We start from the raw sequence: 15918 nt of genomic DNA, 5'->3' as shown, positions 1-15918 counted from the left end.
TGATTATTGGTTAGGAGCCACCAATTCTTACTTCCTAGAGCCTACCACGCATCAAGCCCTTAGTTTTTCAATGTATGATGTACAATATGAAGGAATTCGACACAAGATTAGGTGACTCAACCGGTATAAAAAGATGCAAAGTTCCTTCCCAACCCGGGTTCGAGACATCTTGGGAATTTGCATTCACCTGAACTTCTTCGATTCTCTGAAAGACGTAGTTGGACCGAAAGTCCATTGAATTTATGGATCATAAAAAAATAAAGGAATTCAGATTTTCCGTCTTTTGATTATACCTTCCTTATAAGAAAGATGGTTTTATATTCCGGACCGTGAATTGTTGAATAGTGGTCGCACCAATACTGGTCTTGCTGCTGGTTTGGACAAAGCCTGGATAGATAAGGTCATAGCAGCTTGTTTGGTCGTACCCCATCAATCTGTTTTGTTGAGTTTCCAAATCATCATGGTACACGAGGATATGTCTTAATAGCTAGGCCATATACTAATATGGAAAATGACGAAATATTAGATGAAACTTACAGTCCAATAAACAAAGAGTCAGGGGTTATTGTCACCATACAATCATATGCATATAAATTATTGATATATGTAGAGATATATTGCGAATGATTGATGATTTGTTACTTCAAATTAATCAATATTCTTCAACCATTAATACTAGAAAAAAAATAGAGGAAATTTGAGCAAATGTATAAATTTCAGAGATTGAAAACATATTTTTTTTCTGTGTTTTGCAAACTATACCTTTATATGAAATCAAAGCAAAAAAAACAATGAACTTACAAATTTTGATAATAAAAAAAATCTAAACTTTTTATTTTATCAAATACATATTAAACTTTTTAATTTTGACAAAATAAACATTTAACTCTTCTATAATTGTCAAAATAAATAAAATGATGATTTGGCACAATGAGATGCAAACACGTCATATAATTTTTTAGATCACTAAAAAAGTTTAATGTTTTTTTATAATCACATAAAAGTTCATGTATTTTTTGGATCACTACAAAAGTTTAATGTTTTTTTTATATTATTATTTAATGTCCAAAAAAATATGTAGGATGGAACCGACTTTAGAAGAATGAATATGTTCTGCAAGATGAAATTGTTTTCGGCCGAGAACATTGTAGGATGAAACTGTTTCATCCGAAAGAATTTGTTTTTATCCTAAAGCACTGCAGGATGAAACAATGAAGAATCTGGTTTTGTTTGGCTGTACTTTACGATGAAACAGTTTCATTCGGGAGCTTTGTAAAATTAATTTGTTTCGTCCTACAGAGTTTATTTCTATCTTAGAGATTCTCCAAGACTAAACTGTTTATGTCAAGAGTGCATATTTCATCCTGAAATCTCTCTGGAAAAAAAAAATTATAAGGGTATTTTTGGTATTAATTAAAATCAAACATATTATGCAATTGCAAACAACAAATATTTTTTGATACAGTTTACAAACACGCTGTACTGTTTGGTTACTTTACCAATTGCCACAAAAAATATACAATCACGTTAAAAAAAAAATGAATGGTTTTTTTTGTAAGATGAATGGTTTTTTTGGGACACTGTCACAAGAAAACACGCAATTGGCGGCGCTAAAGGTGACGCAATTTTAGTGTCACCAGATTTGATAACGTAAATATCACGTAGCGATGGCGATAATTCTGTATCATTATTTTTGGTTGATGTTGTAATGACAAAATTCTATTCATCATTATTTTGGTGACGAAATATTTCATCACCATTTTTGCAGGGCATATTTCGTCACTGTGTAATTTAGTGACGTAATTTCGTCATTATTTTTTCTAGGAAAAATCCTAAAAAAATATTGAACTTTCAAATTTTGACCAAAAAAAAATACTGAACTTTTTATTTTATCAAATAAATATTAAACTTTTTAAGTTTGACAAAATAAATACTTAACTCTTCTACAATTATCAAAATAAATAAAATGAATGACACAATAAGATGCAAACACGTCAGATTAATTTACTTAGTTTTTTTTTTACAATCAAAAAAGTTCATATATTTTTTTGAATCATTAAAAAAGTTTAGTATTTTTTTTATAATCGCAAAAAAGTTCATGTATTTTTGGATTATTTAAAAAGTTCATTGTTTTTTTATATTCGCTTTAAAAAGTTTAATGTTTAATTTGACAAAAAAATAAAATTCAGTATTTTTTTGTCAAAATTGCAAAGTTCATTATTTTTTTTTAGATTTTCCCTTTTTGCTTTAACTATGTGTATGATATCTCGAACTATGATGAGGGTTGAGAATATTTGTCGGTGCAGATGACACAGAGAATGAGAGAGATCTGATAACTGTATAGGTATAAGTATGAGACTATATTGTATAAGATAACATAAAAGAATTAGTTGGAATACTCATAACAAAATGGTGCAAGCTACCTTTTCGATTGTCTATTCCGAGAGAACTCTAAAGTTAAACGTGTTGATTGTGGAATAATCTAGGAATGAGTGACCTATTGAAAAGTGTCTCGCTATGTGTGAGAGTGGGGACAAAACACGTTGGAAGATCTTGTGGTGTTGTGTGAAGATAGTTTCAAAATTTCGTAGAAGTATGTCCCTCCTTATTCACATCTCACACTCACCAAAATCATTTTAAAAAAGAAGGACATAATGTTTCATGAATCTTACGAATGTTGAAACTGTCACACCACCAATACGAGAAAGATTGGTTAGTTTTATGAAATTTGCAACAATTCAACATATATTATACACGTATATTAAAGGTATAAGAACGAGGAATAAGAAGTTATAGAGGTGGTCATACCATTAAAAAAAAAAAAACTCTATCTGCTATTGCTATTCTCCACATGGTGTTGGATTAAGTGACTCCTTAAACTGCATTCTTCGATCTGCAGAAGAGGATAGATCATTTCAGAACTCTAGAGTCCATGCATAGGCAGATGTAAACTCTCGTGTGTGTATGTGTGTGTCTATATGTGTGTGTGTGTATATATATTGGGTTTTGTACCTGTAAAGATTGTGTCTTCAGAAGCGATACTCTGCATTCTTCTACCGATGCTCTCTCTATTCCCGTCACTCTTGCTAATTCCGACATCAAAACCTCCATCTCTTCTGCCTGCAAGTGTGCAGCAAATGAGTTGTTGTCTCCGTTAATGAAGACTGTTTTTTTCCATTACATCACTTTGAAAAATTTGCAGACCTTTGGCATGAAGCTTCTGACATGATGTTCAATGCTTTGCATCATCTTTGTAGCCACTGCAATGGCATCTCCAAGCTTTTCTGTGTCGACCTGCAAGTGTATATATATAATATATACATTTTCGATGCTTTCGGGTCTAAGGGATTAACAATTGGAGAGTTCTACGACTAATAAATATATAATCGACATGATGAACATACTCTACCTTGACATTCCCGATGAGAGGGAGCCGTAGTGAAGCATTCAACAAAGCTTCGATCACTTCCGAGAGAGATGTCGAATATTCCTCTTCCATGACAGACCATTTCTCCAAACACGGTGTCTGCATATTTTTTTTTTTTACAAAATTTCAACAACACAAGGTTTTAAAGATGAATCTCCCGAAATGCTTAGCTGATTATCCAAAGATCCAACCAAGAAAAGGAAGGAAAAACAATACAAAAGAAGGCAGATCGAACCGATACTATTAACACGGTGGCTCGATGCTGCAGATGTTCATGGACCTGGAGAATATGTAAGGGCTAAGATACAAGGAGCTTACTTGAGATTCTACCATTGATAAAAGCGCGTTAACTCTCGACAATCTCTGAAGCTCCACGCGTTTCTTCCCCACCGAATCGTATAATTCTGACATCCTCAAACCAAGTGAATAAAGCATCCTCTGCAAGAGAAACATCATCTTAACACAAAGTATGCCTTCAAAAATGGATATTTTTCAGTTCATTTCATCAGCATCTCTCCAAACATTTGATGACAAACAACCAATGATCCAATCCTATCAACATTAATGCAAACCCAGATGGCCAAATCATCGTATTCACCAACGGCTACATTTAAGTTCCAGTACTTTCAATTCATTGCCTATGGCACTAACCTCTGCCTGCGCCTTTTGAGCTTGCATTTTGACTTCAGCCTTTGCATTAGAAAACCTCCACTGCAAGTAACGGTTGTGGAGTAATTTCAGAGAGTGCAATTCCTCTAAGTGCCCTGAAACCTTCCTCGGCTTCTTAGTCTCATCTTGGAGCTTCGAATTGGGAGGCACCGGAGGCAACATCAAGCCTGCACCTTTCTTGTCTCTGAAGGGAGATGAATCGTCGCAACTAGATAAAGGTGAACTCAGAGATCGATAGAGAGGCGATTCATTCGAGTTGATTGAGAACTTTGTGCGGATTCTGCAAGAAAGTGTTGGAAAAAGATCAGACGAATCTGTAGCAGAAGAAGGGTTAGAGTTTTCCCCGTTTCCGTCTATCTCATTGGCTGGCAAAGATAGACCGCTCGATTTCAGAAGTCTCGTCGCCGCAGAGTTCGTGAGAAGACGCTGTTGGCTGAGCCGCGATCTCGACGGTGGAACCACAATTGTCGTGGGAGTGTCGAGCCGGTGACCATTCTCCTTGAGCGGCTTCACTTGATTCTGCTTCGATGTTTTTCCTCCGTCGGGTCCATGTTGTTGGGAGTGCAGCAGCGGGAACGGCGAGTCGAGGCTACGCGCAGTCTCTGCCGAGCGATTCTCATCGCCTTCGCCCATTTTCAACTGTCGCCTCAGTCTCTGAGCCGAAACCGACCGCTGGTTCTGGTGGTTGTGATGTCTCGGAGAATTCGAAGTCAACAGATGGAGATCGCCCGCGGAGAAAGATGAAGAGGAAGATACCGGAGACATGAATCGCGAACTGATCTCCCTCACCCTCGGCCGCCTCTTCGAAGGCGGTGGAGCCGGAGCCGCCGCCGGAACCGTGGACGTCGATGGATGCTGTGTCATGGATCCGTCCCTTATTGCCTCCATTGGAATCGAATTTCTTCAGAATCTCTTCCCGACTCTACAAAATCTCCGAAGAATCCAGAAGAGATCAATTGCCGGAGATTCCTCCCGATCTGATTTGGTTCAAATCGGATCGAAGAGTATTTGGAACTTTAACAGAGAGAGAGAGACGCTTCAGAAAACTAGCCGTTGGGGTATGGTCACAAGTGCAACGGTCATCTGTCCTTGAAACGGTAGGTTTAACAAAGGAAATTACTTGAATGGAAATTGAATCAATCAACCAAAAACTGAAGACCGGCCCATGAAAGTGTCGTTGGGCCCAATCTGTAGGCCCAATAATGAGAGTTGAAAATATACACACATGAGGGTCTTTTCTATAAATATAGAAGTTTACAGAGGCAGGTTTGCAAAATTGGAAAAGTCTCGAGGGTTTTCCGTAGTTTTACGGCACATAACTTCAATTTCGTGAATAGGCAACGAAGCAAGCATCGGAAGCAGACTGAAAAGGTAAAGGAAGACTTTCGTCTTCTTCGCGTCGTCTGCGATCTTCGTCCATTTTCCGCTGTTTCTTATTCTAGTGTCTGTATCGAAGCTAGGAATCGGTAGATATGGCGAGCGAAAACCCTGATGTTGTAGCTCCTATGGAGACCTCCAGTGGAAAAGAGGAACAATTGGCTTCAGAGCTGTCGAAGAATCTGGGCATTGCGGATGGAAATGGAGATGTAGAGGAGAAAGAAGAAGAAGAGGGGAGCAAAGGTAAGGCCTTGGCTTCTGATTAGTCTGGGTTTGATTGATCATGTAGTTTGAGTGTTCGTATCTGATTTGTTCTGAATGTGTTATACCTTGAAGGTGTTAGAAATCTTTGAAGAAGGGAAAATATATAAATTTTGGGTGTATTCGATTGTTAGCTGATGGAAATTTGGCCAAATGAATTCCTATTCCTAGCATTCGATTACCTCTCTAGACATGGGTTTTCGGCCAAGCCAGCAGCTTGCTAGATGTTTCGAGTTCTTGAATCTGGTGTCTTGATGGGCTGATCAATTATTTTCCCTTGTTTTTAGCTGAGGCTTCAACCAAGAAGAAGAAGAAGAAAAGTAAAAGCAAGTGAGAAGCTTTTTGCGTTTTTGCCTTTTAGCTTTTAAGTTTTGTCCCCTTGTCTGTGTTAATGGTGTTCCTTGAAGGATTGGTCATTCTTGATATTATTATTATCTGGAAATGCAGGAAAAAGAAGGAACCCCCTCAACAGACGGATCCACCTTCAATTCCTGTTGTTGATCTTTTCCCATCTGGGGAATTTCCCGAAGGTGAAATCCAACAGTATAAAGATGAGTGAGTTCACAAACTTTCACTTCCTGTCTGTGATCTATCTATTTTACCTTTGTAGGTTTTCTTCTCAACTTTACATTTTATGGCATATGTACATTTTGCAGTCAAATCCGCATTTTCTCAAATTTCATGGTAGCTTAATCATGGACTGGTCCAGTGTGAGAAAGTAATGTGTCTCAGTGTAGGCAGGGACTATGGTTCATGTCTTGTCATTTGCTGGATCTATCAGTTTTCAATCTCGGCTGTTACTTTTATCGTTGCTGGCTGAAACCATTTGTCGTGTCGTGTAGCAATCTATGGAGAACAACATCTGAAGAGAAAAGAGAAGTGGAGCGTCTTCAAAAGCCTATATATAACTCTGTTCGCCAGGCAGCAGAAGTCCATCGTCAGGTCGCCACTTCTATACGTTTGGATAAGCAGTTTGTGTATTTGTATTTAGGAAATGATATTTGATTTATTACTGTTGGCTGCTCAATTGTTATTATCGGCTGAAACTTTCAGGTACGGAAATACATCAGAAGCATTTTGAAGCCAGGAATGTTGATGACCGATATCTGTGAGACCCTCGAGAACACAGTTCGTAAGTTGATATCAGAGAATGGCCTGCAAGCCGGTATTGCATTTCCGACAGGATGCTCTTTGAATTGGTTTGTTCTAACCGTTCCTTCATGTCTTTCATGATCCGTTTTCTTCTTGTTTCATCATCTAAAATGACTTTAACAACCTTCAGGGTTGCTGCTCACTGGACACCAAACTCCGGAGATAAGACTGTTCTTCAGTACGATGATGTAATGAAATTGGATTTTGGAACACATATCGACGGTAAATATTTTGTTGCATTTGTTAATCATGGTTTCTCAGTCTCAAATCTTTTCATCTCCCAAAAGCAATTTTATCAGAGAAATATAATTTCGGGTTGCAGGGTACATTGTCGACTGCGCATTTACAGTTGCATTCAATCCTATGTTTGATCCTCTTTTAGCTGCCTCGCGTGAAGCGACTTATACCGGTATCAAGGTGCTGATTCTATTACCAATAAGATCCAAGAAGTGGTTTCTAGATGTACAACTTTCAAAGTAGGATTGATTATATATTATCTCTGTTTTTGCAGAAAATTATTTGCCTAAGCTCAATGTTCAGACTGTGAAATATAGTGATTTCGCCATGACTTGTGATAATCTTGAACTGATTTATTTTTATTTTATATATGTACAGGAAGCAGGGATCGATGTCCGTCTCTGTGACGTTGGTGCTGCGATTCAGGAGGTCATGGAATCATACGAGGTTGAAATCAACGGAAAGGTGTACCAAGGTAGATATTTCTGATTTTTTTATATAGTTTCCCCCTCTTTTTTCTGCGTTCAGAATCCTTAATGGTGGTTTAATTCGGTTCTAGTCTGGTCGTGATTACGTAATGTGAACTACTCCGAGTTGTGGTGGTTATGATCTTTGATGTGATATCAGAAACAATAACTTTGCTACTTCTTTTCCGGCAGTTAAAAGTATCCGAAACCTGAACGGGCACAGCATTGGACGATATCAGATACACGCCGGAAAATCTGTTCCTATCGTCAAAGGTGGCGAGCAGACAAAGATGGAGGAGGGCGAATTTTACGCGATCGAAACTTTTGGATCAACGGGTAAGAGCCTTTTTTTCCCGGGCCAATTGACCGATCACAATTGCGTTCTGTGAAGCATTTCCCCGTTTCCATAGCCGGGATCCATAACCCGGGCAATGTCATTGCATCATTGCAGGCAAAGGATACGTGAGGGAAGACCTTGAATGCAGCCATTACATGAAGAACTTCGATGTGGGTCATGTCCCGTTGAGGCTGCCAAGAGCGAAGCAGCTACTCGCCACCATTAACAAGAATTTCTCGACTCTCGCATTCTGCAGACGTTATCTCGACCGCTTGGGCGAAACCAAATACTTGATGGCTTTGAAGAATCTATGCGACTCCGGCGTTGTTCAGGTAAGTAAAAGAAAACCGAAAACTGATCATCGATCGGTCCATGCACTTTTTTCCTTCGCTTCCTCGCGTCAAGCCTAAGGGAAAATCTCGTATAAATACTCCAATTTCCGCCGTGGAATAATTATGGGTGTGTGCGGTGGTTCTGTTTCAGCCATACCCTCCGCTGTGCGACGTGAAGGGGAGCTACGTGTCGCAGTTCGAGCACACTATTTTACTGCGGCCAACTTGCAAGGAGGTTGTTTCAAAGGGCGACGACTACTGACTGGTTTTTCTTCGGCGAGTTCCTCTTAGCGTTGCGTCCCCTTTTATAAAGAAAAAGTTCACTCCTTTGTATCCCCCGTCCCCGGGAAACAATGACCCTATAGATTTTGATGGCTTTCCCGTTCGGTTTATTCGGTTACAGTTATTTCGGATCTCGGTGTTTTAATGAAATAGTTATCCATCAATAATCAAATCTAGATTACATTCGTTCAATTATGGTTTTGAAAATTTATATATGTTCAATTTGATTATAAAAGTAAACGAACAACTTCATTATGTAATTTCTATTTAGCTGTAGCATATATGGATTAATACAATACACGCGTGATTGCGGTTTAAATTTATTTTTTGATTATTTCAGGTTTTGAGAATTCATAATCAGTAATTTAATTTTAATCGCTTTAATTTAATTTTAAAATAACCAAACTGTTTCCATTTACAACTAATCAGAGAAGCCAATTCGGATGTTTAGCCTTTTGGTGTAAAACGCTGTATTGTGTCGAACGAATTGCTTTATATATATAAAAAAAAAAAAGGAAGTTTATTGAAAATCAATGTGATGCTCTGATATAACAAGAAGAAGACACAAAACCCCAAATGTATTCGAAGGTACAAAACCCAATTCACGAAAGCAGCGTACGGAAACTGAATGTTCTCTCTATAACTTAGAAACTGTCTATCGGGCAATCAGACATCGGCAAAGACAGCGAATATGTCGCCATGGATGTAGTCATTGTCCACCAAGCTTACCAAATAGTAGCTGTTCTTCACCTGCACCGTTCATCCGTCACCCATCATTAACCACCGTTCCGTTCCCCGAGGACCAAATCAATCTAATAACCAGGGAGATCGAAACAATAAAAAGGCGGCTTATGTTGCGAAAAAACTCACCTCCTCGAGCAACTTTCTGGAGGGATCGTCTTCTGGGTACAAGCTAGCCCAGCTTCTCGACCATGTTTCAAAAGCTTCATCCTTCCAGATTTTGAAGCTGGCAGGATCAACGATGGTCGGCTGGATGATCTCCTTAGCTGGGAAGACTCCCCAAGTGACGGCATTAATGTCAGATTGCCCGATGTTTGAAACCCAGTTCCCGTCTTTGCTCGTCGCCATGTAGGTGATAGATGGGTACCCTTTGCATTTCTCTACCAATGTGTTTAACTTATCCTTTGAACAGAAGAATTCTAGGTATGCCTTCTGGTAGACGTATCCACCAGGACCACCCCATCCTATTGAGTTTTCATGAGATTAATGTGTTATATTAAGCCATGGACCAAGTGCTTGTACATATATATATACAAGCATAAGAACAGAGAAATATGGTTCGACAAGATATGTTTAGGAATAACATGCAGGGAGAGGAACACTATTTACGAGAGAACAAGGTTCCGATTTCTTACCAACAGTCGGGGAATCGGATTTCTCTCCATTGATAGACGGTTGGCTGTTGATTGTCAAGAAGCCCTTGGAGTTGAGTTTTCCCAGCTGCTCGTTTATGATCTTTGTCTCTGGCTGGAGCCCGTCCAATTCAGACCAGGGATTGCTTCTTAAGCTTCCCAGGCAGAACTCCTTGAATTTCTGATTTTTTTGACAAGTTTCAGAAGTATTTATAAGCAATCCCAACTCAATTAGGTTTCAAATGTGTGTAAGGAAAACGACGTTTACTCAAGCTAATGAAGTAAAAAATACCTCCAGAATATCTTCGATACTTTTCAGAGGGACAACCCATTCCTGGTGAAGCCTCTTGTCACGAGCTCGAGGGCGCATGAACTGTCAATACAAACTTTAAGGGTCAGCACTTATCATTCCCTGTGATGAGCACTCATGAGAGTAAATCCGATTAAAGGAAAAAGGATTTAGTGGCAAGCAAACACGAAGCTTTGCCATCATGGTAGGCTGAAGCCAAATTAACAGAACAATGAAACCCCCTTGGAACTTGCGCTAGGGAAATTCCAGAGTAGAACACACACAAATCTTACGGAATACATAAGTACCTGATAATCTGAGAGAGTCCCATAAGATGCACTACGGGAATCACCCCACCGACCATGTGGGAAGTCATCCCAGCCCATGGTTCTAGATATGTAACTCTTAGGGCGGTTTGCCCTGCACAGGTTAGAGTAACACAAATCACTTCAACACTGTGTAAAAGAAAATTGGAAGATCTTTGGAAAATCAGACTGTAAGGAGTAAATGCAAGTTACCAGAATATTGGACGAACATCTTCCTTAGTACGGAAAACATTTGCAGGACGTCTCCAAGGTAAGGTGCGAGAAATTTTGGATTCATCGATCAAACCAAGATTCTGCAACATCAACACAATTTCAGTTAGGCATCCCAGTGTCCAGAATGCTCTTGCACACATTTTAAACAACAAAGAGGATTACAACAAGTCACGGAGAGCAAACCATTAATATCCCAAGAGCTGACTTCTCCATGTTCAATGTGTAGAGATGAAGAGTCTTAATCCCATGAGCCAGAACCTTCTTACACATTTCTGTACCAAGGTGGACACCATAGGATCTCACTGCTTCCTCATTATCCTTGATAGGTTCTAAGGCTGCAGTGATCTCAGCTGGTATCTGTGACACAAAATTGATAAGGCACAGTTCAAGCATTGCCCTTTAACAAGCTAATGATCATAATTAATGGTCTCGATGTCAGCATAATATTGGCTGAGAAACTATGAAACCACTTCTAGTCGCTTAATCTAACCCTCAAAGCTTAAGCTTTGCCAACATAAACCTTTCTAGACTCTAGAGGCACTAACTTAACCAGGAAAGCTAGTATCATCAGCGACAATATCTTCTAGAAAGGTTTGCTCATCTGGTGAAACCAACAGAGAGCATCATACAAACAAACAGGCGATCTCGAAAGGAATGAACTGATTTTCGACCGAGAGAGATCACAACCTGCAACATACCTTGGTCTTGCAGAAACCGGTCATTCGGATGAAGCCCTTGTAGTTGTTAATGGGCATGATTCCAGGAACAATGGGGCAATTTATCCCAATTTGCCGACAGTCACTCACAAATTTAAGGAAGATATCAGTATCATAGAAAAGCTGAGTGACAATCAGATCAGCTCCTGCATCAACCTGTTCCACGAGACGAGACAACCAAAGCAATCAGCTCAAGACGATCCAATATAAAAACACGAAGTGCAGAAAGAGTAACAAAGAATCTGACCTTTCTCTTCAGGTAAGCAAGATCGCTCTGATAAGCCTCAGCAGAAGCAAGGCCATCAGGTCCGATAACATCGGGATGCGCCTCTGATTCAAACACAACCCATCAATCGGACCACAACAACACCGACATCAACAGACAACACTAGGAAGTGGAAAATGCCGAGAACGTACCAGGATACCCAGCAACGGTGATGCCAAAGTAATCGCCATACTTGTTGCGAATGTGCTTCACCAGATCCAGAGCGCAAGCAAATCCGCCTTCGACCTGGACGAACTTATCCTGGCCGTGAGGGGGATCTCCCCTGAGAGCCAACACGTTCTGGATACCGTTGGATCTGATGGTCTCGAGGGCGTGGTCGATCTTCTCGACGGGCATGTTGGTGCAGGTGAGATGCATCATGGTCTCGACGCAGACGACGTTCTGCATCTTGTTGGCGATGTCGAGGGTGAGATCGGCGGTGGATCCGCCAGCTCCCCAGGTGATGTCGCAGAAGGTTGGTCCGTAAGCGACCATACGATCCATCCTCTCGAAGAGGTTGTCGACTCCATCCTCCGTCTTGGGCGGGAAAAACTCGAAGGAGAAGGCCGTCTTGCCTTCCTCCGCCAGCGACTGAATCTTCTCGATCACCTTCATTTTCTTCCGTCAAATGGAGCTCAGAATCTCAACTCTCGTCCAGATTCGAAATGGATACGGAGGAAGACAGAGGAAGAGGAATTAGCGGAGACAAGTTATAGCTATCTCTCTCTCTCTCTCTAGATGGAAAGTGATCCAAGAAGTTAGGTAATTCTCGGCCCAATCCGCAGATAATATAATCCATTTCTTGGAGAAATTACATTTTCATTTTTTTAACCGAAAAAAATATAAATTTCGGAATTTAAACCCCATTCCTATGCACAAATATATGTCAAATTAAAATCATCATTCTTGTTAACTTATAAGCCTGTAATTTATATAGAACTTACATAACATAAAAGTGAAGAAGGCAATTCTTGAAATGAAACGCTCTAAGAGTCGTCACAGGAGAACATCGTACAAAATGGACAATGGGTCCAACAATGTACAGACACGAACACTTCTAGAGAGTAACTGCTTCATGTGGGAAAATACAAACAAGACATGTTTTTTTTTTTAAACATTACTTATAGCAATGCGGTTGAGTGAGTAAAAGATGAAAACACAACAGTTTTTGGCCCATTACCTGAAAACGACATTAATATCAAACGGGTATGAGCTCCCAGTCTTCTCTTGCCATGTCGATGAACTCGGTGACACCATCCTCGAACATGACCTGGTGTCCGAATGGCAAAAGTTTTTTTTTTAAGGGAGATTATTTTATGTGGTTACAGACATCAACAAGTTTGGCCTTTGGCCTAAGTTTATACCGAATGCTTTCCCGAATACTCATCATAATGTCTGATGATGCCGAAACACCTGAAATTGTCAAAAATCATAGCGTAAAAATACATCAAATCTATGAGTTCTTCTGGCCATTATGTTGTTTTTTATGCAAGAGCAGTGAGATTAATCGAGAACATCTTGGTGTCAGATAAGGAAACATGCAGCAAAACAAGATGATGAATGGTACAGGAGTCCAAAATGTTTTGACAACTGTATCTATTAAGTTCAAGAATCGGTACCTCTGCCTCGTGGGTCGAGATAACCTGACCACCACGCCGATGCAATTACGGGGGCATATTTGCCCTTGGCTATGAGTGTTCCATGATTTTCCTGGAGGAAAGTAGGGACCCAAACTGCTTTTTCTTACCACCAAATAAGAGCCTCATTAGGGAATAGAGCCAAAGCATTCATACTGACCTGCATGTATACTTCCATTCTGATGCACCTGAGCAAAAATGCACAATAGTAAGTTTTTTGGGGTTATAACATAGGATGAATGTGAAATGCAAAGGAAACTGGACTGCAGATGACAAAAAATATCACAAAAGCACCAAACAGTGAAGACTGGAGGGAAATTACTATCAACAGGTGTGTAATCTTAGGAAATTCATCAAATGGAAAGACACAAAATAAACAAAGAAATAACTAAGTAATTGACAAGCCTGTAGCCACGAGTCATCCACATGAAACTGATTGGCACATCACCATAAGCATCTACAATCGTTTGGTCAGAGAAGTTTCATTTACCTTGGGTGGTGTCCGAGCCGCTTCTGCAACTAGGTTTAGGGCAGCATCAAAGTGAGTTTTAGGTTTGCTAGGTTTTACCCCAAGCTTCCTTCTGCAACCTACTGCACCACAATGGCAGTCTTGATCTGCACCAAATTGAACAAATCTGCTAAACTAATTAGTGTCACAATTAATTATTAAACATCATCATGGTGTTGATTTTGGTTTAAATATTATCAGATGTTTAAAACACCAAGGACTCGAGATAAATCAGCTATGATACAGAACAATGCAAACATCGATGCAGGGAAATGCTCTTACTGATAATCATAGGTCAAGTGCTGTCCCTTCTTTATGTCACGGGTTGCAAAAATGCCGATTCTCGTCTCACCATCAATTATCCTAGTGCAAAACAAATATACTTAAATTTTGTCACTTCACAACTGTACCAAACAGAAAAGCAAGAAAGAAAAGTGATGACAAACCATTTCTGCATCTCTGTATTAGGGTTGCAGCTATGGTTGATATATCGCGACTTATTTCCTTTGTGAGTAGCATCAATCACCATATCTCGGTTTATCTCGCACAAATAAAAATTTGTCTCACCCCGGTGTTTCATGTTCCAAAGTCTTCCTTCACAAGTCTTGTCATCGATAACTATGTCAACAAGTGAGAAATGTTTATAGATCGCACAAAAGTAAACACAACGATCAAAATGTATTTGAAACGGAAGCAAAACACCAAATAGTAACATCACCTTCCCCTACATACTCAATGATGAACTCTCCTTGTTTGACATCTTCGTCCGTCACAATCCCTGATCCACACTTTTCGGTCTGCAAGAAACAACTAATTCAACTAGCTTGAGACAACATTGTTTCCAAGCAAACTTGCAAATATTTACCTGAACTAACTTCATCTTCTTAACATGTCGCTGTTGGAACGGCTTGTTGAGGCACTCACTTCCACATTTGCATCTGCAACTGGAGGAACAGCTTGAGAATAGCATCCTACACAGAGCGAGCAACATTGGTATCCTAAAAGCATGAACAAAAGTCGCTTCTCTGCAAGACTGAAGTAGCATCCTACACCAACTCCAACTATTTGTGCCATATATTTTTCTCTAGAATGTATTTTATCATCAACAATCCAAAACAAAAAAATGAACTCTGGACAAATGCACAAACTGCGATCGAGAAAGCAAAAAACTATAGCATATGTGCAGCAGCAAAGCAAACTATTCTATACAACTAGAACTCAAATTTACACAGACCCGGGAAACTAAGGCAAGTGTAAGCATATGAAATTCTCAACGTAGCAAATGGAGCATACCCGCAATGGCAATTACTGCCACATACAGTTGAAGAATCCGGAGAAGGGGAGCAAGAACAGAATATGCCATCGTCCTCAAGCCTCCGCTTAAATTTCTTCGTCAGGTATATATCTTAACCCGCTGATGTGAAAACAATACAGAACTGAACAGAACAAGGCCAAGGCAGTAAAGTTTGGCAAACCGAAATTCATATGTTCGAGAAGAAAGGATACTGCGCCTGATGAAGACGTAAGGGGTAGGCTTCCCTTTGTTCAACCAATCCGGCAGCTCAAAATCCTCGGATTCCCCAATCTGCTTCAGCAACTTGCTGAACGCCTGTCCGATGTGATTTCGGTCGAAAATCTGAGAATAAAACCAAGATACTCCGCAATTTATGAACAGGAAAGAGAAGCAGAAAAACCGACGACGACTCTGATTGGGACAAACCTTCTTGGCCGCAGGCATGGTCTGAGGCCGGATTGCCAGGAACAAAACCGAACTCAAGGCACCAATTCAAGGAAAATAACAAGGTATTAAACCTCTTCCTATTCAAATCAAAGGACCATAGAATGAAGTTAGGCGAAAAACAGTGAGAAACAATGGCGGATCTGAGGGAGAAGAAGATGGAGCAGAGAATGAGCGGCAGTTTTTTTCCTTCTCTTTTTTCTTTTGGAATTTTGGAAATTGCGCCTAAATTGACAAGAAAGGGTAAAAGAGTAATCTTAATAGAAAAAAAAAACAGTGAAGCAAACTCACCTTATTATTGGGCCGCTTTTC

The 15918-nt window shown here is 39.8% G+C and overlaps 5 protein-coding genes across 11 annotated transcripts in view; 2 read left to right on the top strand and 3 right to left on the bottom strand.

The window, feature by feature from the left end:
* Positions 1-2698: 2698 nt before the first annotated feature.
* LOC104804470 (protein ENDOSPERM DEFECTIVE 1-like) lies at positions 2699-5164 on the bottom strand. Its single transcript, XM_010528788.1, has 6 exons — positions 4079-5164; positions 3746-3865; positions 3410-3526; positions 3205-3294; positions 3013-3120; positions 2699-2893 (listed from the first exon to the last, which is right to left on the bottom strand). Exons 1-6 carry the CDS (start codon positions 4982-4984, stop codon positions 2828-2830), a joined length of 1407 nt encoding a protein of 468 aa, XP_010527090.1. The 5' UTR covers positions 4985-5164; the 3' UTR covers positions 2699-2827.
* A 219-nt stretch (positions 5165-5383) lies between these two features.
* Positions 5384-8733, top strand: LOC104804455 (methionine aminopeptidase 2B). 2 transcript variants are annotated; one of them, XM_010528768.1, is made up of 12 exons: positions 5384-5467; positions 5557-5716; positions 6022-6064; positions 6182-6289; positions 6577-6676; positions 6788-6933; positions 7017-7108; positions 7209-7303; positions 7502-7598; positions 7783-7926; positions 8042-8259; positions 8411-8733. In XM_010528768.1, the coding sequence occupies exons 2-12, from the start codon at positions 5569-5571 to the stop codon at positions 8519-8521; spliced, it is 1302 nt and encodes a 433-aa protein (XP_010527070.1). In that variant the 5' UTR covers positions 5384-5467; positions 5557-5568; the 3' UTR covers positions 8522-8733. The 2 variants fall into 2 exon arrangements, with proteins under 2 accessions (XP_010527070.1, XP_010527078.1); XM_010528776.1 differs by having other exon boundaries at positions 5553-5716.
* Positions 8734-9040: 307 nt separating this feature from the next.
* Positions 9041-12509, bottom strand: LOC104804412 (methylenetetrahydrofolate reductase 2). Its single transcript, XM_010528706.1, has 10 exons — positions 11876-12509; positions 11706-11788; positions 11441-11614; positions 10926-11099; positions 10722-10822; positions 10512-10623; positions 10207-10287; positions 9918-10095; positions 9412-9746; positions 9041-9291 (listed from the first exon to the last, which is right to left on the bottom strand). Exons 1-10 carry the CDS (start codon positions 12336-12338, stop codon positions 9208-9210), a joined length of 1785 nt encoding a protein of 594 aa, XP_010527008.1. The 5' UTR covers positions 12339-12509; the 3' UTR covers positions 9041-9207.
* A 100-nt stretch (positions 12510-12609) lies between these two features.
* Positions 12610-15814, bottom strand: LOC104804421 (histone-lysine N-methyltransferase ASHH3). Of its 6 annotated transcripts, none has more exons than XM_010528718.1 (13): positions 15589-15814; positions 15375-15504; positions 15162-15273; positions 14734-14839; positions 14587-14665; positions 14315-14486; positions 14151-14231; positions 13851-13995; positions 13521-13548; positions 13343-13456; positions 13088-13136; positions 12904-12993; positions 12610-12794 (listed from the first exon to the last, which is right to left on the bottom strand). In XM_010528718.1, exons 1-13 carry the CDS (start codon positions 15604-15606, stop codon positions 12710-12712), a joined length of 1209 nt encoding a protein of 402 aa, XP_010527020.1. In that variant the 5' UTR covers positions 15607-15814; the 3' UTR covers positions 12610-12709. The 6 variants fall into 6 exon arrangements, with proteins under 6 accessions (XP_010527020.1, XP_010527027.1, XP_010527035.1 ...); XM_010528725.1 differs by having other exon boundaries at positions 12610-12791; XM_010528733.2 differs by having other exon boundaries at positions 14734-14812.
* Positions 15741-15918, top strand: part of LOC104804900 (cysteine protease ATG4a-like) — a 2054-nt gene continuing 1876 nt past the window's right edge. Inside the window, exon 1 of the mRNA XM_010529264.1 lies at positions 15741-15857. Coding sequence (XP_010527566.1) covers positions 15741-15857 — 117 coding nt within the window. The remainder of the gene's footprint in view (positions 15858-15918) is intronic.

The sequence above is a fragment of the Tarenaya hassleriana genome, unplaced genomic scaffold, assembly GCF_000463585.1.
Source record: "Tarenaya hassleriana unplaced genomic scaffold, ASM46358v1 Cleome10, whole genome shotgun sequence".
NCBI classification, from domain to species: domain Eukaryota; kingdom Viridiplantae; phylum Streptophyta; class Magnoliopsida; order Brassicales; family Cleomaceae; genus Tarenaya; species Tarenaya hassleriana.
This window is presented reverse-complemented; position numbering and strand designations above follow the sequence as displayed.